Here is a 25,412-nt window from a genome sequence, read left to right on the forward strand (position 1 = left end):
GGCCCTCATGAGTGAGGTTTGCCGAGGTATGGTTCGTCTTCGTTCTTCACCATTTTTTCAAAAAAGACTGAACCACACGTGGGTATTTAAGGCACGGAAGTCGCTACTACTCCTTTAACGTGATCACAATTTCGCCATTGTCATAGACCGATCTCACCAGCCAGTTTGACTACGCTGCTGCTGCCGCAAAGCATCGAGGGAACTCGATGCATTACGGAATGCACGGCCTCCTGTGAACTAAAGTTATGGCGGCGTCACGCATGCGCCGAACGCTTAGTGAGATCGGCCTATTTCATACGCTCCTATTTTTTTTTTTTTTTTTTTTTTTCATGATTGATGCTATGCGCACAACGCGGGGAGCTCACGCCATCTAGTTAATTTAGTGATGGACTTTGGCTCCCCTGTCGTCCTGCGACGTTTCGTCGCCAATTTTTTTTTTTACAGCAATACTTGTAAAACAAGATACGTTCGTCAGCATCGCACATAGCTTGACAAAAAAAAAAAAATTTATTGCTTTGCGGTTTGACCCTGGGCCCGCTGCGTGTGAAGCAACCGCGTAACCACATGGCTACATCATTTTTTTCTTTATGGTCACAGAGCCACGTCAAACATTGGGCAGTCCATTTTGACAATCCCTTTTGTATCGTGATGTAGAATACCCGCGACTGTGGTAAAGGCTGCGAAACTTGGTCGAAGAAAAATGACAGGGGAAAAGATCGTCTCAAACTCAGCTACTGCGTATATTTCCTCAAAGCCTTATATAAAGCACAGTCCTTTGGGACTTCGGTTGGAAAGGAAGTGGGTCGGTGGGATTGATTTGTTCGAAGTCCCCAGTTTCAGTTTGGGATTGAGATCATCGTTGATGGTTCAGGTGAAGGTCACTGTGGATGGGATTGTATAACAAAGGTTTGCTTTGTGACGCCGGTGATTAGGTTGTGGGTATTATAGCTGGGTACCAAGTTTCCCAGCTTTTATTACAGCCTCGAGTATTCTACATCATGATCAATGTCCACCCGATCGCCTGCGCACTCACTGTTTTTTCCCTTTTGTATATATTTTTTAACTGTTTGATTTTGGAAGCCACTAAAAGTTTCACTGGATCGTGCTTACCCAAGCCCCCTCCCCGTAAACCAGGCGAGAAGCGAAAAAGTCTCGCGCCGTGCGTATAGCCCTTTCCGGTCGTGGAGCACGATGTCGTGCGTACAGTGTCACTTATTTATTTTATTTGCGCGTCACTATTTCTGCATGTTACCCTTCGAGGGATTTTGAATTGGCCTTTATGGCCCAATACCCGAGCCGCTCCACAACGTATGCAGTATGCCGACGCTACAATGCGACGGAGCCAATGAAGCGCTGACGTCAGAACGATGCCGAGTTCTGATTGGAAGGATAGAGGGTAGACCTTAATGCTAAATACCTCAAGGTCCACCCACTATTTTTATTTTTTTAATCTGCGACTAAGGGCGCGAAGTTCTGACACCATCTCAACCCCTGTGCAAGAAGCAGACGAACTGTCATGGCGCACTTGGCTCTTGCGCGTTTACTGAACCAATCACTGACGGCGGGGTGATCGTGCGTTTTTTTCCCCAAGACAAGGAGCGCCGTGACGGGTGACGCTGCACTGTTGGCGCTGCTTGGTCGATTCCATCGGATTGTATGCCGTCGGCTGCGCTCTGACTTGTGTAGTATACACATCCGACGCGTCTGTGGGAGTAACTTGACCTGTGAACTTTGTTCCGCAGTCGCCCATACCATGATGAGCTCGTCCCTGGGCCAGAGTATCGCGGCCACCCTACCAAAGTTCGTGGTTCAGACGCTCCAAGGATCCTCCGGAGAGCCCAGTCAGTGCGTGACCACCGCGGGAGAGGAGGGCGTCTGCCTGATGGCCAAGACGTGCCAGAAGCAGGGAGGACTCGGGATCGGACGCTGCTCGGACCGTGTGTCTGTCTGCTGCCTGCGTGAGTTCCGTCAAAGAGACTTCCTCGAATGCGTGTTGCTGTCACTCTACCGTCGTAAAGAAGTGGCCACGGTAACGCTGCTCGTACATCATTTGACGTTTCGCTCGGACGCAATGATTCATCAGTCGATCTTGTGGAACGCGAAACGTCAAGCGCCCGTCCTGTCGTCTTTGTGTCTTTATTGTCCTTGTTGTGTTGCGCTTTTTAACCCTTTTAAATCAGTGTGAACCAACTCGCCCAAACACAAGTTTTAATTCCCTAATACACATTTTACCCTCCCCTAGCCCGTCTTATAAATGTGAGCGAAACCGAAATGCGTTGCTTGGATAACATTTTCATTGCACGAACGCATGCCTCCAGTATGCAAAACCAAAGCGTGGGCTCGATCGCTCATGTAGTTTCGGTTACGCTCTCGTTTATGACGGAACAAATATTTTGTCACTTATTATGTTGCTAGATACCTAGCCTCGCATAAATTAATTTCAATGTAGTTAGTTTTCGGTTTAGCTTCAAATTGAAAGCAAAAAGACCAGTTATTCTCTCTGACCCTAGTATATAATACAAATATAAGAGAAAAGAGTGAATATACCAGAGAGTTGTTAGTCAGCGCTGCGTAAGTGTTTCTGTTGTGCGTGTATGTGGACTTGAGTGACTGTTTTGCGCGTGCGGTGTTCCCCCTGTACCTCATGAGCCACCAACTCTCCCAAACCTCTGCTAACGACACATCTCGTCGTCAATATCCCTGGAATCCCAAGGGGTGCCCCCCACCCCTTTCCAGACGCCCACGCCGACTGTAGTCTACAACGCGTGATGTCTGTCTCTTCATAGTTGTTCTTGGTGGCACAGGACCGGACGTGGACAACGTGGTGTCCTGCGGCGCGGAAGTGAGCCAAGAGGACGTGGTGTTCCGGAACGCCGACTACCCGAGCAACCAGGCGCTCTTCGGCCAGTGCAAGATCACTGTGAATGCCAAGCCGGACATCTGCCAGCTCAGGCTCGACTTCCAAGAGTTCGTGCTCTCGCCGCCCGAAACGTGCGGTCCCCGGGCCGGATTCTGCGTCGACGATGCCTTCAGCGTGTCCGCTGGCGTCGAGTCCGCCAGTTACCCCGCACTTTGCGGTCAGAACAGCGGACAACACAGTACGTACTGCGTGATGCCAGCGCCTGTTTTATTGCTGCAAACTTTGCTCTACATTGCGCGGCACTGCTAGTGCAAACACATCTGTGCCTTTGCAAGGATTACTTCGAAGTAGTGTTCGCGTAGTCTTCTCGTTCGCGAAGTAGTCTGACCGTTCGGAAGCTGGCGCTCGCTTGGTCGCGCTAACAGTGTCACACTGTGTACGTTTCCAGTACAATGTGAAGGGGGCATATCATTGCCATTTTCGCCGTACTTAGCTTCCATTAGTTCAAATCCTTTATATACTAGAAATTTATACAGGGAATTCTTATAGGCATATCGTGTCCGTCTCATACAGTTTTATGAGAACCTACGACAGTAATCAATGCATCTCATGAAAGCCCTTTTAATATTCATTTATGCAAGTGTGCAAGGTGTTTCAGAGAAAGTTTGTGGCGTGTGGTTTTCATTGCGATTTTTTCTGCACAGTGTACGTTGACATGAGCCAGGCCAAGCAGGCCTATCTGTCTGTGAGGCTGAACACCAAGTCTGACATGGACCGTCGCTGGAGCATCCGGATTACTCAGATCTCGTGCTGGAGCCCTGGCCTCGGTAATTATCTGGTTTCTCACGACCGAAACCAATCATTTATAAAACGATATTTTTTTTTTTTAACGGGACCCCAATCCCAAGGTAGTGAGTTCGTGCACCTCCCGCTAAATTTAGCGCAGAAATTGACGTCTCGGGACCTAAAGACAGATTCAGTTTCCCCACTAAGTTTAGCGAGAAAATTGGAACATGTCCCGTCGTCACAAAACGCCCCAAATTAAGTTCCCCATTTAAAGTTTTGCGTAAAAATCGACGTCACAAGCACTGGCGTCCCAGGGTATCTAAGAAATTCAGAATCCCCGCTAGATCGGGCGAGAAAATTAAGTCACGTGGCCTAGTTAGTTTTCCCTAAATTTAGCCGCAGAATTGCAACTAGATGAATATATTCTAAACACATCTAAATGATCGCGCTCTTTTCGTACCATGCGTACTAAAAAAAGTTGCCGCCATTTTTTTTATTTTGTTTTACAGCTCCCGAGGGTTGTCTTCAGTATCACACCAAGGCGTCGGACGTGATCAGCAGCTTCAACTTTGTTCGCAATCCGACTGGGTTCCACTACTTCGCCGGCCTGCATTACACCATCTGCATCCGTAGGCAGCTGGGATTCTGCTCTATCATCGTGAGTGCACTCTGAGTACCTGACGAACTAGTAAACTCCTGGCCGCCTTTAGGCGAAATGTCTGAGAAGGAGGTTCTATTCATCAACGAGCGATGAACGGAATTTGGTGGAAAACCAATGCAAGTAATGCTGTCCTTCCCCGCAGTACCGGGAGAACGGCTTCAACGGCTTCCGGCTGAGTCCGCTGGTGAACCAGCAATGCAAGGACGCTTACCTGCTCATCCCCACCGGATCTCTGGGATCGGTCGCCAACGGTAACCTCGGTGATCGTTTCTGCGGTGTCCGACTTGCCGGAAACAGCGTTGCTTGTGAGTTTCATCATTTTATTTATCCGTGACGTCACCGCTACAAACAAACCGTTGCTATGGACGAGTACACAGGACGGAATTTCCCTCCGAAAGAGTGGTCGGTCAAAAATCGGACGTAGAATTTAAATGTCTAACGTCAGCCTAGATTTCACACTCAACACGTCAGAAGTTTGCAGAGACTTTGCTGTTTCGGAAATGTTTGCGACGACAACTTCCTGTCCTTCAGCAGTCTCAAGAAGCCTGCTGCAGACGATAAACGCGACGAACGCACACGGAATGACATCGTGTCGTCTGTTGGCAAGGCAAAACTGGCTGTGAAACTTCATTGCGGGCTTTTGTCATCACTTTCGTTAGATATTGACAAGGCAATGCTTGCAAAACAATTTTCTTTTTTTTTTTATCAGACAATTTTTAACCTCACTTCGAACCGCAATGCATTTGTCCATGCAACGCCCCTAGCAACAGTTTGTTTGGAGCGGAGCACCATGTTGTGGCGTCGTCCCTTACGGGGTTAATGCCCGATGGTCACGTAAGGTTTACCACATTTTTACTGTTTTTTTATGTCACCGTTTCAATGATGGTCGACGTTATGCACTCAAAAAACTCGCTTTCTAAAAATTCACTGCAATCTTGCGGCTCAAATAGTAGTTTACCTTTTTGCTGTGCTGATGGTGGTAATTGACCTGAAGTCTGGTATTTTGCCGTACTACCGTACTACGTCGTACTAACTCGCATCGTACTAACGTCTCGAATTAACCCCAAGGCCGCAAGTTACACTATGCCTGTCAGCTCCGAGCACTGGCAAGCGGAAGGGAGAGGGCAAATAGTACGTGTGGTTGCCGTGCGGTGGAGCCACCTAGGCGTACAAACCTGCCGTGCAGTGAAGCCAACCATCTCTTCCGTAGGAGGGTCACTGATGTCGCCCGAGCAGCACCGACAGCAAGAAATCTAAATGTTTTTGCCTGACAGCTCGCCGTTTTCAACGGAATATTAATTCTTATTTTCCTACTTTTTCACCCGCACACGGCCCAGCCCCAACTATTTCTATGCGCGTGATCAAAGCCCCAAACTGCCGCAAGAGCAAACGGTCAAGCGGCCAAGCGTTCTTCGCGTTCGCGCTGCAAAAGCGAAGCCTGGCCGTGCTTGTTTCGTATTATTATAATGCAATTAAATGCAAAGGTGCAAGCGAGCTGGACAAGAATGACGACAATAATCCTGATAAAACCCGTTTGCTCTACTGACGTCTAACCCCTGGTTAGCTCAGTTGGTAGAGCGCTCCACCTGTAATGGAGAGGTCCCGGGTTCGATACCCGGACCAGGCCGATTTTTTCAGACGTCACCAGTCACCTATTTGTGTTTGGAGATTTATGTTTGTCCTTTGTCCTTGTTCCCCTTCTCCTGGGATTATTGTCGTCATTTCTTGTTTCGTAGTTTCGTATTTTGTCTCAGGGCGGTTACATCCAGAACAGTGTTCGGAATGTTGTTAAAAAAACATATATAGGTATATCTTCAATAATAAGGTAAATACAACATGCTAGAAAACGAGACAAATCGAAAGTCCGCCAGGCGGCACTACCTAGCTGTACGTGCGTGTTGTGAGGTGAAGCATCGGGCCTGTACACGTCTTGGAGAGAAGCTGACAGGCATAGTGTAACCTATATAGGAGGCACTGGTACGTCACATATGCCATTCCATCGATTACGATACTGATCAAAGTGTCCACACTAAATTTCGGACAGGGTCTATTGCGTGACGAACCTACTGTGCTTCTACTTTTATTTAGTACGATTTTCAAATAGAAGAGGGAGGAGAAAGAAAAGAAGGGATCCCCCCCCCCCCCCCCCCCTTTTTTTGCGTTTAGCGGCTTTTTCCTTTTTCTATAAATCGTCTTGCATAGAATTTTATCACGCAATACAGAGGTGTTAGTGAGCGCTGTGGGAGTGTTTTGTTTTTGAGTGTTTGGAAGCTTGATATTCGTTTTTGAACTGGTTGAGGTGGGCAGCAATATTATATATAGATTGAAGCGGTAGCATGGACAATTTTCTGTGGCAATGCGGACAAAGGCAGTGCCGGTTTGCTCATCTCGAGGCGAGCTCCATGGGGACATAAAAGTACCTAGCGTCCCTGCCTAATTACAGAAGTCCCTATCGTTTTGAGCACAAAACGACTTCCTCTCCTGACCTTACGGTTTTAGTGAGTCGAAGTTGGGCACGTGACGTAGATATCTCCCTTGGCTGCGCTGCCGCATTTTGAGCGCCGAATAAAGATATGTGTACGAGAGCACTCTTTGAAATGCCGCAGAAAGCTGTCCCGAAGGTACGGTGCTATCGGCCGTCAAGAGGCCAATCTAGCTGCCATCAAAGGTTCTGCGCCTTTCCTGGGTCCCTGATCATTGCTTTTTGGTGCTTCGCAGCCGACCTTGCTCCCTTCCGCGTCTCCTTCGTCACGGCCCCACGTATCGGCTATGCCGAGTGCCCCTGCCGGCCAGCGACCGTGATCCTGCCCCCCGGAACATCCGTCGTCGTCCCGACGGTCGTCGATAAGCCGACCAGCCAGAACACCGTGGTTGTGGGCAACGCCCTCGTCAATGGTCCACCGAGCGTGCCGGTCTTCCAACCTGTACCGGCCCAAGTCGTTCAGCCCGCTCCAGTCGTCGTCCAGCCTCTTCCCGTCGTCCCTGTGGTCCCCCAGCCTGCCCCTGTCGTTCCTGTAGTCGCCCAGCCTGTCCCTGTGGTTCCTGTTGTCGCCCAGCCGGCACCTGTTCCTGTGGTTGCCCAGCCGGCACCTGTGGTTCCCGTGGTTGCCCAGCCGGCACCTGTGGTTCCCGTGGTCGCCCAGCCGGCTCCTGTTGTTCCTGTGGTCGCCCAGCCGGCACCTGTTGTTCCTGTGGTCGCCCAGCCGGCACCTGTTCCCGTGGTCTCCCAGCCCGCCCCTGTAGTACCCCTTGCTCAGCCTGCTCCTGTTCCTGTGGTCGCACAGCCTGCCCCTGTGCTTGCCCAGCCTGCCCCTGTGGCTCCCGCGCAAGCTCCTGTCTTTGTCGTCGCCAACAACACGCAGCCCCAGTTTCGCGCGGAGTTCAGGCAGCTTCTGGATGAGCAGTTCATCTGCCGTGCTGGAGGCTTCAGCGTGCGTTATAGCCAGATTCCCTGTGGATGCTAGAATGCCTTTTAGTTGTCCAGAGTTTAGCTATATTTCAAATAGATATCGCAGTGTGTACCTATCAGCCATATCCCTGAGAAGCCTCGCGTAGAATTGTGTTGCAAATTGTACTGGTGAACTAGGAACGTAGGTCAATTCTTGCAGGTTTTTCGGTTTGATGTTTGCACGTTGTTACTGTGTTGTGTTGTCTGTAATTTATTGAATTTTCTAATAAACTTCTATTATGTGCTCGAGGAACTGACTTTTTGTTTGTAGACAGACGGGGGAGCTGCAGGCCTGAATGTAGCATCAAAACTTACACATGCAGGTTTCTAGAACGGTAATCATGTGGCTTTTCATCGTGAAATCCATTTACCAAGTAGCAAGTGTAATCAAATTTTTGTCGCTTATTTAATTTACGTAGTTAAACGTATGGATGCTAATGGGCCGTACCCCTTACAACGGGCGGTAGTTTATATAGGGAGTTTTAGCAGGTCGTTTCCGCACGAACGGTTCGCCCTCCAACGCATCCGCGACTCCACTGCGCAAGCGCGCGCGAGTCGTTCGGGGAGTCGGGAGGCACTTCTCGTTCGTTTCTCCCATTCCGGCCGCTGGAGTCGTCACGGCAACGCTGCCAGCACCGTTCACGACTCGGGTAAAAAAAAAAAGGATGGCTGTCGGTTCGGCGGCCGCCTTCGCCGACCCAGCCGAGCGTTAGGCTTAGGACAGCGGGAGGCAATTTGCCGTCCTGTTTGTCTGCTTCATCTGAGAGGTTGAACCAAATCATTTCGAGGGCTGCTCACAATTGTAAGCGATCGTGAATGCTGTAAACTGCGCATGCTATAGTCAGTTACAGGTTAAGAAGGTAGCGGCAAATGCCCCTCAAAGGGAATCGGATATCCCTCCGCCACCTCCGCATCCAATAGCGTCCCACCGTTTCCGTGACGTCGCGGCCAACGCGCGAGGAAGGGCTTGCCTTTCTGTACATATTCGCTTTATCTTTCTACTTTGACTTAGCATTGTGGAAGGCACGAGAGAGAGATTAGAGTTCTCCCACACCGACGGAAACAAATACGACTTTCGGGGATTCGCTTCCCCCCGATGGATACAAAGGCTGCTTTCAGGGGCTCGGTTCCCTCCGATGAATACAAAGGTTGCTTTCTTAAAAAGTGGGATCGGAGACAAGTGGGAATCCATTGAAGCGGAACAAGGAGCGTTACCAGTGAACTCTTCTTTCGACTGCGGAGAGATTTGAAACGGGCGCATCACACTTGTGGGAGGAGCTTCTCCTACCTTCTTGACTTGTAACCGACTATAGTAAATTTTTGCGATCTGCGGGCAGACTAGCTGCCGTGGCGACCGCGAGCAGACGAAATGATTTGGTTCGACGGCACACAACGTGAACGATCGTTCAAGTTCAAGGTGACGGAGACACACCACATACCTTTACGGTCGTTCAGACACTTTTTACTATATCTATAACTTTTTACTATTGGGGAGGAGGACAGACCGTGACGCCCCAAGCGGTTAACCTAACAACTACACGGATGGGGACAACAAATACAATGACGCAGCGTTCGGCCGACATACCGAGCGCGGCGTAAGCGTTCGGCTGGAGTTCGTGTTCTCCGGCGAGGGGGAGGAGGGGCTCTTTTGTTTCCACTCGGCCTGCATGAACAATGCTCAAAAAAAAACTGCTCCGACTTTACTCAACAATGCAGCACGCACGATCCCAGTTCATCACAAAAGCCGAAGTGGGTCAAGCTTGCATTCTTTGAGGATAGATCCGGCACTTAACGTCGCTTCGTCGATTGTTAGTATTTTTTGCATTAAACTGCGCCCCGCGCTCTATTGTAGAAGATGACATGGCCATGCCCATAAGGCCTGTCGGCATGTGCACAGGCCTTGTGTTGAGTAAACACCAAGCGTGGGGAAAACAAACGGGTCAGAGCGCCCCCTATAGTTCGATCTCCTGCCCAATATCTATAGACCTTTGCAGAAACAGCTCGCTGGCCGCCGCCATTTTGCGACTCGAGCGACCCCTATCAGCCGAAAATTTCTGCCACCCGCCTGAGCTGTGGAAACCCGGTCAGCGCGACTCCCCATCTGCATTGTGTGTTCGGAGTTCGCCGGCTTTCCTTGAAAGTGCTTACTCTATTTGCCGTTTCAGGATGCTTGCGTGTTTTTGTAATCTTCCACTGTGAGAACCAGGGAATACCAGGGCTTGTAGCCTGCTGGACCTTCGCAGGAAACGAAGGAAGAGAGCGAGCGAAGAAAGCGAACGTCAAGCAGCCCGCGACGCGGGCCGTTCGACGTTCTTCGAGGATTATTTCCGTTGAGATAATCTCCGAAGAGCCTTGCCGGCTATGTTCCTGGTCTTGGGGAGAGGTAGCTGATAGGGTTCGGGGAATGGGAACTGAATAGACACATTCGTTCATTTGCTTTAGTGCTGTGTAAAAAAAAAAAAAAAAAAAAAAACACTCTTCAAAACGTGCCCCAAGACAAGCCGGATTCCGTCCGTCCGTCGTGAAGTGACTATCGTCGGCACTGTATATTGGATATGGTGTGTTATTTGAGACCTTTCTCAAATCCTGTTCGGATAACGCGGCACCGTGGGGTACGTACAATATATGAAAAAACAGTTAGGACTAGGGTGCCTACATGTTTCCACCCTAGTTAGGACGCACCCTAGTTAGGACGCAGGCGAGCTGGTGTGAGTTTGTTGTTCGATTGATGAGACTCGTTGAATTTCATATAGTGAGGAGGCAATACCCATGCGGTTCGGCTATCCTCTGGTGTGGTCAAATATGTTAGGCAGTTACGATCTTTGTAGGTTGACACGGCTGAGTGTATGGTGCCGTTAAAAAGATCAGCATAAAATGAAACAAACATCCCAGTTGCATTTGTTCTGTCGCGCACGGACTCGCCGAAAATAGCTTTCATTTGTTTGTTTTTGATCTCGAAAATAGTTCAACGCTTTCTTAATAATTTCGAGAAATTCTCTTCGCCATAGAACGCAAAAGAAAAAATAAAGCGAGGCGATTTTGCCGCCACAGGCGTCCGAAATTGCTCCTACGCAGGCTGCCACAGCCTACTGACGAGAAAACCCACAGCTCAGCGCAGTCGGGCAACAATGACGTACACTCTCAAAACCAGGGATGAGTGCTGGAAATCGCTTCGTTCGAGACTGCCTCTGGAAAGGTTTATAGCTTCGCAGTTCTTGAAATTCCGACCGGCAAATGTTACGCCGGCCGTCTTGTTTACATCAGTCGTACGCCGGAAACACGAGCCGCCACGGATTTACACGTTGCAGAATGTTTCACACGTTTGCTAGAAGATGGCGCCACTGTTAAGCATGATCATCATCATCGTTTACACGGGCTACGTTTACATGGACGCGACTGCAGCGCATCGGATCCAGTTACCATGTAAACAACTCAGGTCGGATCGGATCGGATCCGATCCGATCCACTGGGACGGGGTGGTTTGAGATGGTCAATCCGAATCGAGACTCTTCTAGCGGATCGGATCGAGTGCTCGAGCGAGGGATTACGGGAGCTTTGCTTCGCCTGCCGCTAGGCAAACCGGTCACCTCGAAAACAGTCTGAAGGTCACGAGGTTTGCGTTGTGATCCTTCGACACGAGGTGCCGCTACTCAGTGGTTGAAGTGGATCCGATTCGCTAACTGGATCCGATGCGCTGCTGTCGCATCCATGTAAACGTAGCCACGGTCGCGCCGCTTTCACGATTCGCTAAAGTATGTCAAATTTGACGTACGGTATTTTTTTCCTCTCCCTTTTAGCCAATTTGCTTCCCCTCTGCATTTTTGTAACTCACCAGGTGGTGTGGGATATCGCCAAGATGACCTTTGGGCAGGGGGAGAAAACTAAAAACCCGCCTTCTCTCTGCGGTAATTTTCCAACGCTCGCCTCGAGATCGAACTAAAGGTGGTGCTACCGTCGGGCTATCAGCGGTATCAGCGATATCCAGCGGCCGGCGCGCTGAGGCAAGAGTGGCTCTCGAAGTTAGATCTGATTCACGCGATGGTTTGCTCTAAACATTTTACCGCCGAAGACTTCAAACCAACGATGCATAAAAAAAATGTAAGTGAAAAAAACAAAACAAAAAAACTTTATATAAGGTGTTACGAGTGACCCAAGGTACTACGCGTGCTCGCTCGCTGCTGCATGGGCAGTGTAATCGTTCTTAGTTTGGGTTCTCCCGCTGCGGTGTTTTTGGAGAGGATGCGAATGCCACAAACTTATTAATTAATTAAACACACCTGATCAATTTTCTTAAAGTTCGGTCGGTGCTCGGTAAATAAGGCTGGTGGCAACTGATCAATCTACCGGAGGAGCAACAGGGACTATCGAGCCTAATCAATTACTTGTTTGTACTTTATGAATTTGGCTTACCCACCGCGTGACGAAGGTTTCGTGCCACTTCGCTTAAAAAAACGAATTTTCAACGGCAAATCACGCTACATGAAAACGGCATGATTGCATCTAGGGTTAACAGCTCACTGAAGGACACGGGTGCCACGTACGAAGCTGGAGCCATTTTGTTTTTCTGAAATGACTTCGCGAGCCCCATATTTTCGAGAATTACAAAATTAGCGAAAAATAAAGGCACGCGAAGTCATTTCTCACAACTCTCTTGTTTTGAGAGTTGTGAGTCAGCGCTCGGCTGACTTAAAGGGGTCATGAAACGCTTTTCCAACTTTTTCCTGTTTAGCTTTCCTCCTCAACTCATAAATCGCGCATTCCATCAAACAGTTAAAGAAGACGAAAAGGGGGAGTCCCCTCTTGCTCGCACTCTCGTTTGTGCAATCCCCGGACACATCCATTCTCCCCTTAGAAATAATGGAAACAGCGCGCAAACGACAAGGACGGGAGGAAAAGGAGTACACAGGACGAGCGCTGAACTGACAACTGAATATTTATTGAAAAGGACCCAACGAAGAAAACACCCACAAAAAAACACACTCGCATCAACACGTGTCCATGAAAGTAATCTCCTTCTTATGTAAATACACAGAAGTTTGACTCACGCAGTTCTGTTCCCCCTCCTTCTTTATTCCATACGCTTCTAAAATTTCCCTGGCTGTTTTATCAGCTCCCCTCCCCATGATTGTGATCTTATTGAAATCAGGATGACACTTGCATGTTCCGCAGTGCAGGGGCAAATGCCCTCCTGCTGTTGAACTAAGCGACCAGTCATGTTCGCGTGCCCTTTCATTTATGCAACGGCCCGTTTGCCCGATGTAAACTCTTCCACAGCTTAACGGGATCCTGTACACCACTCCGATCGCACAATCCACGTACTTCTTTCTGTGGTTTACAGTGCATTGGTTCCCCCCCCCCCCCCCCCCCCCCCTCCTCTCGGCTACTTTAGAACAAAGGTGTGCCAGCTTACGAGGCGCCGAAAACACGACAGGGACATCAAACCTCCCCGCCACCTTTTTCAGGTTGTGGGAAATTCTGTGCTGATACGGGATAACCTGAGGCCTCTTGCTAGGTCTATCCCGCCGCTGATGAGGTCCCCCCTTAATCTTCTTCAACAGCGTTTCCGCTACCGCCAGCAAAACAGAAGAAGGGTATCCCCCTGCTGCAAGCCGCACTGTCTGCTGTTCAAAGCTCTCTGCCATAGAATGGGGACAGGACTTATCAAGGGCAGCCTGCATACACGAAGACGCTATGCTTCGTTTGACGAGCTTTGAGTGGGCGGAGTCGAAGGGCAGAAGTCCCTTTTTCGTACGAGGATGGTAGGCCCAACATACGTGACTTCCTGTGAACTGTAGTTTTAAATCTAAATACTGGAGGCAGAACCCGTCTTGGAGTTCATGAGTAAACCTCAGTCCCCCAGAGTTTTTTGCAAAAACTTCCATCACCTTTTTGACAACCTGATCCTCGAGGACCCCCCCAGACGATTTAGTGAGCACGAGGTAATCGTCCACATATCTGAACACTTTCCCAACGCTGTTTCCGTCCAAATTTTCTACAATAGCTCGATCGCACATGGCCAAATAAATGTCGCAGAGAATGGGCGCTACACTTGAGCCTATACATATTCCTTCGTTCTGCAAATAGTAACCACCGTCAAACAGGACAAACGTCGATTGTAAATAAAACTCCAACAGTTCCAGAAAGCCATCAACCCCCACCCCACTTGCGTTCTGAAATGGAATCACCCCGTTTCTATCGATACACTCACGCACCGAAGCAAAGAGGCGCTCATGGGGTACGGAATAAAACAAATCCTCGACATCAATGGAAAACGCTGCTGCATCTGCGCTTACGCCATTGCTAAGATACTCCACAACCGCCTGTGAATTGCGCACTAAAAACGGGTCAAAAAGTTCCAGGGCACCTGTTTCTGAAGGTACTGGCTTACCAGTTTCTGCCAAGCACCCCTTTCCGTAACAATGGTTCTGAAGGGCAGCCCCAACTTGTGAGTTTTCACAGAAAAGAAAACTTCCAGGTGCCCTGCCTTGCTTTTCCCAATGCCTTTCTCTAAAGTAGACAACTCGAGACTATTACACAACTTCAGCGCAGCACTCTTGACTTTCTTGGGATCAAGGGAGGTCAGTTTAAAGTGTTTTTGAATTGCAGCGCTCGACTTGGACGTTAACATGTCCTGTGGGAGCACAACAAACCCTCCCTCTCCTTGTCCGCCTGAAGCAAACCAAGCTTGTTTTCTTGGAAAAACGAAACAACATTTTTCAAAGTCCTCCCACCTGGCACTGGCGACGTGTTTCTGGCACAACGTAACAAACAGTCAACACCCTCCAAAACACATCTTTCCCTTTCTTCAATATCAGCCTTTTCTGATATTCTACGCACGACAGCTAACTGTTCATGCGGTTTCAAACGCGGTTCCACACTGTACTTAGGTCCCCTTTCGAGAATTCTGGACACATCCTCGGGAAGCTGAACATCTCCCAAAACCGTCAAGCCGCCCTGGCGTGGGACTGGCGCTCGGGTCTTCTTTCGCATGCCATATCTAACTCTTTGCCACACAAATTCTGTCACCTGGTTAACCAGCTGCAGATGCTCTCGATGTTTACGGAGTCCCGATGGTGAAGCACCATCGCGCAAACACAAAACCTTCAAGCAGTCGTGCAGAAGCCGTACCTGCCTCCAGTTCTCGGACCTCAGAACCCTGAGGACGCGTTTGGCATGACCGCTGGAAGGTTGAAGACACCCGAAAATGCCCTCCACCTCAGCTGGCAGCATTCCATTCTTGATGCAGAACGAGAGGTAGCGGGCTCGGCACGTCGACGTAGCGATGAGGTTGACACAAATGCTGATGTGGCTGTGGTCTCCGTTGAAACAAGTAAAAGGGCCCACCGTAGAAGAGATGAACTGAATCAGAGTAGCGATGTGGGCGAGTTGGTTCATGCTTAGAAATAATGGAAACAGCGCGCAAACGACAAGGACGGGAGGAAAAGGAGTACACAGGACGAGCGCTGAACTGACAACTGAATATTTATTGAAAAGGACCCAACGAAGAAAACACCCACAAAAAAAACACACTCGCATCAACACGTGTCCATGAAAGTAATCTCCTTCTTATGTAAATACACAGAAGTTTGACTCACGCAGTTTTGTTCCCCCTCCTTCTTTATTCCATACGCTTCTAAAATTTCCCTGGCTGTTTTATCAGCTCCCCTCCCCATGATTGTGATCTTATTGAAATCAGGATGACACTTGCATGTTCCGCAGTGCAGGGGCAAATGCCCTCCTGCTGTTGAACTAAGCGACCAGTCATGTTCGCGTGCCCTTTCATTTATGCAACGGCCCGTTTGCCCGATGTAAACTCTTCCACAGCTTAACGGGATCCTGTACACCACTCCGATCGCACAATCCACGTACTTCTTTCTGTGGTTTACAGTGCATTGGTTCCCACCCCCCCCTCCTCTCGGCTACTTTAGAATAAAGGTGTGCCAGCTTACGAGGCGCCGAAAACACGAAAGGGACATCAAACCTCCCCGCCACCTTTTTCAGGTTGTGGGAAATTCTGTGCTGATACGGGATAACCTGAGGCCTCTTGCTAGGTCTATCCCGCCGCTGATGAGGTCCCCCCTTAATCTTCTTTAACAGCGTTTCCGCTACCGCCAGCAAAACAGAAGAAGGGTATCCCCCTGCTGCAAGCCGCACTGTCTGCTGTTCAAAGCTCTCTGCCATAGAATGGGGACAGGACTTATCAAGGGCAGCCTGCATACACGAAGACGCTATGCTTCGTTTGACGAGCTTTGAGTGGGCGGAGTCGAAGGGCAGAAGTCCCTTTTTCGTACGAGGATGGTAGGCCCAACATACGTGACTTCCTGTGAACTGTAGTTTTAAATCTAAATACTGGAGGCAGAACCCGTCTTGGAGTTCATGAGTAAACCTCAGTCCCCCAGAGTTTTTTGCAAAAACGTCCATCACCTTTTTGACAACCTGATCCTCGAGGACCCCCCCAGACGATTTAGTGAGCACGAGGTAATCGTCCACATATCTGAACACTTTCCCAACGCTGTTTCCGTCCAAATTTTCTACAATAGCTCGATCGCACATGGCCAAATAAATGTCGCAGAGAATGGGCGCTACACTTGAGCCTATACATATTCCTTCGTTCTGCAAATAGTAACCACCGTCAAACAGGACAAACGTCGATTGTAAATAAAACTCCAACAGTTCCAGAAAGCCATCAACCCCCACCCCACTTGCGTTCTGAAATGTTTACGGAGTCCCATCGGGACTCCGTAAACATCGAGAGCATCTGCAGCTGGTTAACCAGGTGACAGAATTTGTGTGGCAAAGAGTTAGATATGGCATGCCAAAGAAGACCCGAGCGCCAGTCCCACGCCAGGGCGGCTTGACGGTTTTGGGAGATGTTCAGCTTCCCGAGGATGTGTCCAGAATTCTCGAAAAGGGACCTAAGTACAGTGTGGAACCGCGTTTGAAACCGCATGAACAGTTAGCTGTCGTGCGTAGAATATCAGAAAAGGCTGATATTGAAGAAAGGGAAAGATGTGTTTTGGAGGGTGTTGACTGTTTGTTACGTTGTGCCAGAAACACGTCGCGAGTGCCAGGTGGGAGGACTTTGAAAAATGTTGTTTCGTTTTTCCAAGAAAACAAGCTTGGTTTGCTTCAGGCGGACAAGGAGGGGGGGTTTGTTGTGCTCCCACAGGACATGTTAACGTCCAAGTCGAGCGCTGCAATTCAAAAACACTTTAAACTGACCTCCCTTGATCCCAAGAAAGTCAAGAGTGCTGCGCTGAAGTTGTGTAATAGTCTCGAGTTGTCTACTTTAGAGAAAGGCATTGGGAAAAGCAAGGCAGGGCACCTGGAAGTTTTCTTTTCTGTGAAAACTCACAAGTTGGGGCTGCCCTTCAGAACCATTGTTACGGAGAGGGGTGCTTGGCAGAAACTGGTAAGCCAGTACCTTCAGAAACACTTAGGTGCCCTGGAACTTTTTGACCCGTTTTTAGTGCGCAATTCATAGGCGGTTGTGGAGTATCTTAGCAATGGCGTAAGCGCAGATGCAGCAGCGTTTTCCATTGATGTCGAGGATTTGTTTTATTCCGTACCCCATGAGCGCCTCTTTGCTTCGGTGCGTGAGTGTATCGATAGAAACGGGGTGATTCCATTTCAGAACGCAAGTGGGGTGGGGGTTGATGGCTTTCTGGAACTGTTGGAGTTTTATTTACAATCGACGTTTGTCCTGTTTGATGGTGGTTACTATTTGCAGAACGAAGGAATATGTATAGGCTCAAGTGTAGCGCCCATTCTCTGCGACATTTATTTGGCCATGTGCGATCGAGCTATTGTAGAAAATTTGGACGGAAACAGCGTTGGGAAAGTGTTCAGATATGTGGACGATTACCTCGTGCTCACTAAATCGTCTGGGGGGGTCCTCGAGGATCAGGTTGTCAAAAAGGTGATGGAAGTTTTTCCAAAAAACTCTGGGGGACTGAGGTTTACTCATGAACTCCAAGACGGGTTCTGCCTCCAGTATTTAGATTTAAAACTACAGTTCACAGGAAGTCACGTATGTTGGGCCTACCATCCTTACGAAAAAGGGACTTCTGCCCTTCGACTCCGCCCACTCAAAGCTCGTCAAACGAAGCATAGCGTCTTCGTGTATGCAGGCTGCCCTTGATAAGTCCTGTCCCCATTCTAGGGCAGAGAGCTTTGAACAGCAGACAGTGCGGCTTGCAGCAGGGGGATACCCTTCTTCTGTTTTGCTGGCGGTAGCGGAAACGCTGTTGAAGAAGATTAAGGGGGGACCTCATCAGCGGCTGGATAGACCTAGCAAGAGGCCTCAGGTTATCCCGTATCAGCACAGAATTTCCCACAACCTGAAAAAGGTGGCGGGGAGGTTTGATGTCCCTGTCGTGTTTTCGGCGCCTCGTAAGCTGGCACACCTTTGTTCTAAAGTAGCCGAGAGGAGGGGGGGGTGGGAACCAATGCACTGTAAACCACAGAAAGAAGTACGTGGATTGTGCGATCGGAGTGGTGTACAGGATCCCGTTAAGCTGTGGAAGAGTTTACATCGGGCAAACGGGCCGTTGCATAAATGAAAGGGCACGCGAACATGACTGGTCGCTTAGTTCAACAGCAGGAGGGCATTTGCCCCTGCACTGCGGAACATGCAAGTGTCATCCTGATTTCAATAAGATCACAATCATGGGGAGGGGAGCTGATAAAACAGCCAGGGAAATTTTAGAAGCGTATGGAATAAAGAAGGAGGGGGAGCAGAACTGCGTGAGTCAAACTTCTGTGTATTTACATAAGAAGGAGATTACTTTCATGGACACGTGTTGATGCGAGTGTGTTTTTTTGTGGGTGTTTTCTTCGTTGGGTCCTTTTCAATAAATATTCAGTTGTCAGTTCAGCGCTCGTCCTGTGTACTCCTTTTCCTCCCGTCCTTGTCGTTTGCGCGCTGTTTCCATTATTTCTAAGCATGAACATAGCCTCCTCTAGAGGAGGCTATGGCATGAACCAACTCGCCCACATCGCTACTCTGATCCATTCTCACCCTAGAAGATTAGCCCGTCGCTCAAAATTCAGACAAAAGTTGCTTTCCCCACCCCGTTCATTCTGAAGCTGACAGTGCTGGTGAAGCTACGTGCTCGTTGGGCCAGCCACACTTGCCACGTGAGCGTGGCAAATGTGGCTGCAGAGAATGAAGTCGGGTGATGAAAGGGAGGCGGCTGATTGGTCCGGCAAGCGCGTAGCTTCCACCAGAATGTCAGCATAGGGGTGAAGGGAATATGTGAGGTCCGGTTGCGTGTGACGTCAGTTTGGACCCGATGACGCGCTTTTAGGACCGCGGATGTAGCACAGTGAAAAGGCAGAGAGGTTGCGAAGGGGAGGAGGTACGAAATAGTCCGCTCTGTTTTCAAATTTTCGCACTGAAAGTCAGGCTTTTGACTTTCTACCTTTTTTTCTTTTGGTCCACTGAACGATGTGCTATTAGTAAAATCCCAATCTAAAATGATTTATCCCAACCCAAAAATCGTTTCATGGGCCCTTTAAAGGGATGTTGAACCGAAATCTGGATTCCACAATACACCCGTATAAACGTATAACTTCCACACACACGCGTTAATAAACGTCTGACCTGACCTAGGGTGCCTACATCGTGTAGGCACCCTAACCTGACCTACACGCGGCAAAAGCTCCGAGCGCAGCCAAAGCTACGTGTGGCCGGAGCCAATCAGACGCCGGCAATAGGTCACGCGATGTCGCCTGCACCCTTGTATCACTCATAGAGTTATTACAATAAACGCTAGAGGCTCAGCTGGCGCTAGTGTGCTGTTGCAAATCGAAGCAGACAGCATGCAGTCAGAAATTGACTTCCGGTAATGCATTTCTATGGGAAAAAGCGAGTGCATTTTCTCTCTGCGCTCGATAATAAGAGCAAATATCACGAATAATTTGTACGTACTAGGCACATTGGAGCATTTCTCAGTCACGCAGACGAAATAATTGGTCAGTTACAGCATTTTTATTTGAAATTCGCGGCATTAAAAACAGTGTTAAAACCGCTTCGTACGTGTATTTATGTGCACCGTCGGACACTGTTAGCGCGAACACGGCATCGACGCTTTCCAGCATGGGGGATATACGTGCCAAACGAACGAACAACATGTGGAAACCCAAGAGAGACGGCAAGAACTACGCAGTAACACTGGTTAAGTAACTCCTTGTGCTTGCAGACGATCAAAATAAGTTGAAAGTCACGTAATATAGTCCGATTTGCAATAAATAAGTACTTCTTTGTTCTTTCTGGTCATGAATATGTGCGAAGATGCTTGTTCTGTGTTCAAATCATCACCCGCACGCTCCAAATCTTTGCAAATAGGGGGAAGCCAGAGGACAGGTGCGCGATAAAAACTGCGCAACATAGGAAATAATAAGAAAACACACCTTTCGTAGCCCACGTACTTTATTTTTTACGTTTCGAACGTTTTTTTTAACCGCTCGTAGAGATGCACGACTGGGTCATTTTCATATAGTGAGAGGACAGGCATATTAGCAATATATAAGCACCAACGAAATGCTGGCGAACTTTGTACACACTCTACATTCCTTTCGATCGTTATTTTGCTTAGAATCGTCGCTCGTTTCTACATACCTGCCATGGAACAGAGGTTTGGGACTGAAATATAGCGAAGTTTAACATCGTTCAGTGGTAAAAGAAAAATGCTGCAACTAAAGCAATTACACTTTCACAATATTAATAAAGGTACATACTACCCGGTACAACCGAAATAACAAAAGTTATTAATGTTATTTTCCGGCGACGAGACAGAATTCACGCGCGTTTTCCCATAGGAATACACAGGAAGACTGGAAAAGTAGACTGCATGCTGTCTGCTTCAATTTGCAACCGGAAGTCCCATAGACACTAGCGCCAGCTGAACCTCTAGCGTTTATTGTAATAACTCTATGGTATCACTCCGCTGCGCCGCTGGTCGTCCGCGCCGACCGCGCTCGCCGAGTATTTCGTCTGCTACGGGTGGTATCTTCTGTTACCGGTTTAAAAAATGCCCTTTCACGTTCTGAAATTTAGTCACAGGGGATACCAGTACGTAGGCTGGCCGCTGCCGTCTCTGTCCGAGCTTTCCACCTGTTCGGCATTGTTTCGAGACGTAAGTACAGGTTGCAAGGTGCCCGATGACCCGGCCGTTGGTGTTTCCTTGTATTGTCTGGATATACCAGGGCTCGAGGCGCAGTCCTTTTCACTTCACCAGCTTCTCGGCGTTCCATGTGATCGGCAGGTAAAGGTGTATCCACACGACGGACCAAATTGCTGTTTCGGTCCGCGGGCCGCGCATCACGTGATCTTACGTCACCGGTTTTCGAAGTCCGCCGGCGGTCCGCGGCCCGCGCTTCCGAGAAATGCCAATCGACTTTTCTCGCCCGGACCTTGGCGGCGGACCGCGGCGTTTTTAGTATGATTGAAGTCTGGCAACGAGCTGACTTTTGTTGTTTGGATAAAAATCCAAATCCAAAGTCGTTTTCTTTTGGCGCCAACTGTTGAAGACGACGAAGACGAACCTTTTGTTGTGCGACGATGCAACTTTTTACTTCATCGCGCTCATGGAGCAATTCCCCGCTCCATGGGACAATAGTCGCGACGACTACTCAAATAATCATCTAAAGATGTCTTCATGCCTTTTTCGGTTCATTTAAGTCGTCCTCGTCCTCAATATTGAACGCCAGGGCCACCGTGGCCAAACGTCTCTTTCGTTTAACCTCCATCTTGGCTCCTTACAATTAGCCTCAAAGCAGCTCGCTGCATGCGTTTGGCGGAGCTGTGAGGTAGAGGGTGAGACTAGAGCCACTCTATATGGCAGCGTAGCTGCCAGAGTAGCGACATGACGCAAAATTATATAGATACACGACGTCAGAAGCGCCTATAGTGATCTCCATTTTGGGCCTGGGAGGTTTCTATGGTAACCGTACTGCTAGCGACGCCGGGCGACAACCTTTATCTAGTTGATATCTCCATTCGTTAATTGAAAAGTGGTGAAATACCTAAAAGACGCTTTGCATGGCGGTACGGCACGGGCCTCTGGAGGAGCGGTGCCTGTTCTTCTGTGAAATGAGACGATTTGCAGCGTGCACGGACAAGGCGAGTGGTTTTCCGCGCCGCCGGGATGGCGGCGGCTTCGTGGGACGTCCTTGTACTTTCAGACTTCGCTCCTATGGAACAAAATCAGATTACGCCGGCCACGACAGGACGATTGCCTTGGGACATGACTGCTGCTCGACTGCCCATATAGTAAGAGAATGTATAATTAGCACCATACTTTTTCAAGACCCAATCATTCATTCAAGATGTTATTATCTCACCGACTGGCGGGGAGCGACGTCGACGACTGTATCACCCTTGTTTTGGGCGATGAACACAGCACGGTGGTCTACAGAGGATTGTTAACGCCATCAAAAGAGACGGACGCCGGATATGAGGTGTTCTTGCCGACAGGCCAAATAGTCGTTCGGAAGTTAACCGGCATGCAAAATGTCAATATTTTTATCTGGGGTAGCACGCCTACCCTTGTTAAAGAGGCCATGAAATGATTCTTGAACTTCTTCTTCCTTAGCTTTAATCCTCAACTCAAAAGAGAACAGTGGAATCACGCAGTCGTGACATGCTAGGGCACCTGTGCGATGACCCCAAGCTTCCACTGTGCTTTTTAAGCACACCATAGAACTTGTCATTCGCAAGTTCACTCATGTGCACTCATTGGCCACGAACGCGAATTCAAAAATTCATCGACGAATTGGTTGTTGACGAGCGGATACGTCCGAGTGACGCAGTTTTCGTGTCAAATGCGTGAGCTGGCGTCGGCTGACGTCATTTTGGCTTTTGTAGGCATTGCAAAGACGATATTTAGAACGATACACAGATGACGATAGCATCATAGCACACGGACATTAATGAGTACAAAACGGGCCCAGCTACAGAAAATGAATATTACACTCGTAAAACATAATTGTCTGTAACTAGTTAATTACGAAGACGAACACACCTCTGAGCATATAAATTTAACAGTATGTGTTGATGCATTCTTATAGAGCAGGTCATTTCATATACGTCATTTGAGCAAACGCCAGCTTGTCCCTTGAAAAAAAAAAACAAAAAAACACTGCGATCAAATGCGAGCTATTGCTAAGAAAGCATGTTATATCAAAATCTTCAGAACTGTCAATTCGTAAAATCGTCGATTAGTACAAAAGGTTAAAGGTCGCAGGCGCTTCCTCGCTTAAAGTTGCTGTGATTATTCGGTGACCCAGGGCTGAAACAACTTCCCCTAGGCCCTACACACGACGTATACCTTTCGTTTCGATTCTCAGAAATTCCAAGATTCAAAAAAAGTTAGAAAATGCGAAAATGTTATCCTAAAAGCTATATCGTATGATCGTTGATTAGTACAAAACGTAAAGATCGCAGGAGCTTCCTCGCTAAAAGTTTGTTATTACGTGGTTACCTGGGGCTAAAACAACTTCCCCAAGGTCCAACATCCGACGCATACAATTCGCATTGATTCTCAGACATTTCAACGTTTAAACAAGGCTAGGAGTATGCGAAAATTGCATGCAAAATGTCTTATCGATCCTCGAACACATCCAGGAATACGAGCACCGCTACGGCGATATGACTGATGATGTCGCACAGGTGCTAATATCCAGAGCGATCTTGCACAGAAAAGGTATAAAGTCACATTTTTTCAGATCTTCACGTTATACCTGCGTCAGAGAGCACGAAGAGTCCGAAATCGTCGGCAAGCAGCGGCTTACGACTACCGCGCGACCGCGCACCGAACAAACTCGTATCCACCAGCTCTGGGCGCTGCCATCTTACCGGTGACATCACGGCTCTTGCGAGGTCACGTGACGAGTAGTCACTCGGTTGCTAAGGAAACCGAGCCAGCTCAGCTCGTTGCTATGGTACCGCGTGTGACCAATCACGGTGAGAGGCGGCACAGGGAAAAGCGTGGCGCTACTCTGGCAGCTACGCTGCCATATTCTAGCCATATCGAGTGGCTCTAGGTGAGACCGGCCCGTTCGCTCTGTCGTCTGCTCTTTTGGTCCGCCGTGTGGCCGGGCGGCCCGCGGGCCGCGCATCACGTGATCAATCGGTCCGCGGCCCGGTCCGTCGTGTGGATACACCTTAAAGGGGTGCCCTGAGTTCGCCGCTTATCAGTGAATTGTAGTGGCCCGGACGCTTTTCTTGTTTACAACGCATTCGCGGTACGACGCGGCCGGAGTCTCCTGCCGAATTTGAAAGCAGACATTCATCACGACCTCTCGCGCCTGACGCCCAAACGTACCTTTGCGAAAGGACGTTTTGAAGCGACTCGGTGAGGAAAGCAACGAAGCACATTATTCGGCCATTACGGGAACGAAATCAAACAGAAAAACTGAGCGCTGCAGCCGTGTTGCCAGTGGATGTATGTGCTTTCACCAAACCACATGCATTTACGTATATTAATAAAACCATAAACTTCAGACATTTAATTCCTTTAGTTGCAAATAATTATCAGCAGTAGATATCTGGAATATTGTGCACTGTTTACGCACAAAACAGTTATTTAGAAAAAAAAAAAAAAAACTTTTGCGGACTACTTTGTGGTGCGTAGGAATGCTGTTCTCGATGTTGCGAACCGTCCATCGGCCTTTGGCTGCGCTCGGACGGAAGCTGAAACGAAGTATAACATCAAAACATCACTCATACAGCGATATCTCGAACGGATGAGCGTATTTTTCAAAAAAAGGAGGCGAATTTGACAGATACGTTTACGTCATGTTTCTCCGAGAAGGAGAGGGAACGGCCTCGCGTCATCTCCGCCTCGCCGCCTTGAGGGGGCAAAGTGAAGGAAACGAGATATCTTCACGTCACGCGCCGCGTCGGCCTGGTTCATTCTGGACCTCTTACCAAAAATACGGCCGTTTATTCGAGATATCGCCTTCCGAGTAATGCTGTAGGGATTGTAGCGTCCCGCCTACACCGCCTGCATTTTTTTTAAATCTCAATTTCGGTTTACCATCCCTGAGGGGGAGGATCATCGTGTTCTCCGGTCGCCTGAGGGGGAGGAGGGGCTCTTTTGTTACCACTCCGGCCTGCATGAACAATGAGGCATGCACGCTGCATATGCCCTGCTCAGCACAAAAGCCGAAGTGGGTTAAGCTCGCATTCTTAGACGACTGCTTTCGGGAGAGATCCGGCACTAACAACAAACGTCACTTCGTTGATTGGTAGTACTTTTACATTAAGTCGTGAACATGTCCACAAGGCCTGTGGGCATGTCCACAGGCCTTTTGTTGGGTAAACACCGAGGTGTGGGGACGACAGACGGGTCAGAGCGCCCCCTATAGTTCGATCTCCTCGTTTCACTTCATTCAATTTTCTCTGGGTAATTTCCACCAATCTTCTAACCTATGTGACTTTAATCATTTTCTCCTCCATTCTTATATCCTCGCCAGCAAAACGCCAGGAGCGCTGTGGAGAGGAAGCACACAGTATTTACGTGGAACAAGGTATTCGGAGCTTGTGCTGGCACTTGAAAGTAGTGATTGAATTATCAAGCTTCTCTTTATTTGCTTTTAGAATCACCCTGCAGTGTTCGTGTGACTAGCGCCACCTTCCTGGCCCATTCACG

The 25,412-nt window shown here is 48.8% G+C and overlaps 1 protein-coding gene across 1 annotated transcript; it reads left to right on the forward strand.

Moving 5' to 3' along the window:
* Positions 1-1,756: 1,756 nt before the first annotated feature.
* LOC8024144 lies at positions 1,757-7,771 on the forward strand. The gene is made up of 6 exons (XM_029974341.2): positions 1,757-1,937; positions 2,805-3,098; positions 3,565-3,687; positions 4,156-4,304; positions 4,450-4,612; positions 7,026-7,771. The coding sequence occupies exons 1-6, from the start codon at positions 1,757-1,759 to the stop codon at positions 7,769-7,771; spliced, it is 1,656 nt and encodes a 551-aa protein (XP_029830201.2).
* Positions 7,772-25,412: the final 17,641 nt, after the last annotated feature.

This window comes from Ixodes scapularis, unplaced genomic scaffold (assembly GCF_016920785.2).
Source record: "Ixodes scapularis isolate PalLabHiFi unplaced genomic scaffold, ASM1692078v2 PGA_scaffold4__175_contigs__length_147842914, whole genome shotgun sequence".
Classification (NCBI taxonomy): domain Eukaryota; kingdom Metazoa; phylum Arthropoda; class Arachnida; order Ixodida; family Ixodidae; genus Ixodes; species Ixodes scapularis.

Coding starts and splice junctions, on each gene's coding strand:
- LOC8024144 (XM_029974341.2), top strand. CDS start 1,757: ATGAGCTCGTCCCTGGGCCAGAGTATCGCGGCCACCCTACCAAAGTTC. Junction 3,688..4,155: donor GTGCTGGAGCCCTGGCCTCG/GTAATTATCTGG, acceptor TTTGTTTTACAG/CTCCCGAGGGTTGTCTTCAG. Junction 4,305..4,449: donor TGGGATTCTGCTCTATCATC/GTGAGTGCACTC, acceptor CCTTCCCCGCAG/TACCGGGAGAACGGCTTCAA.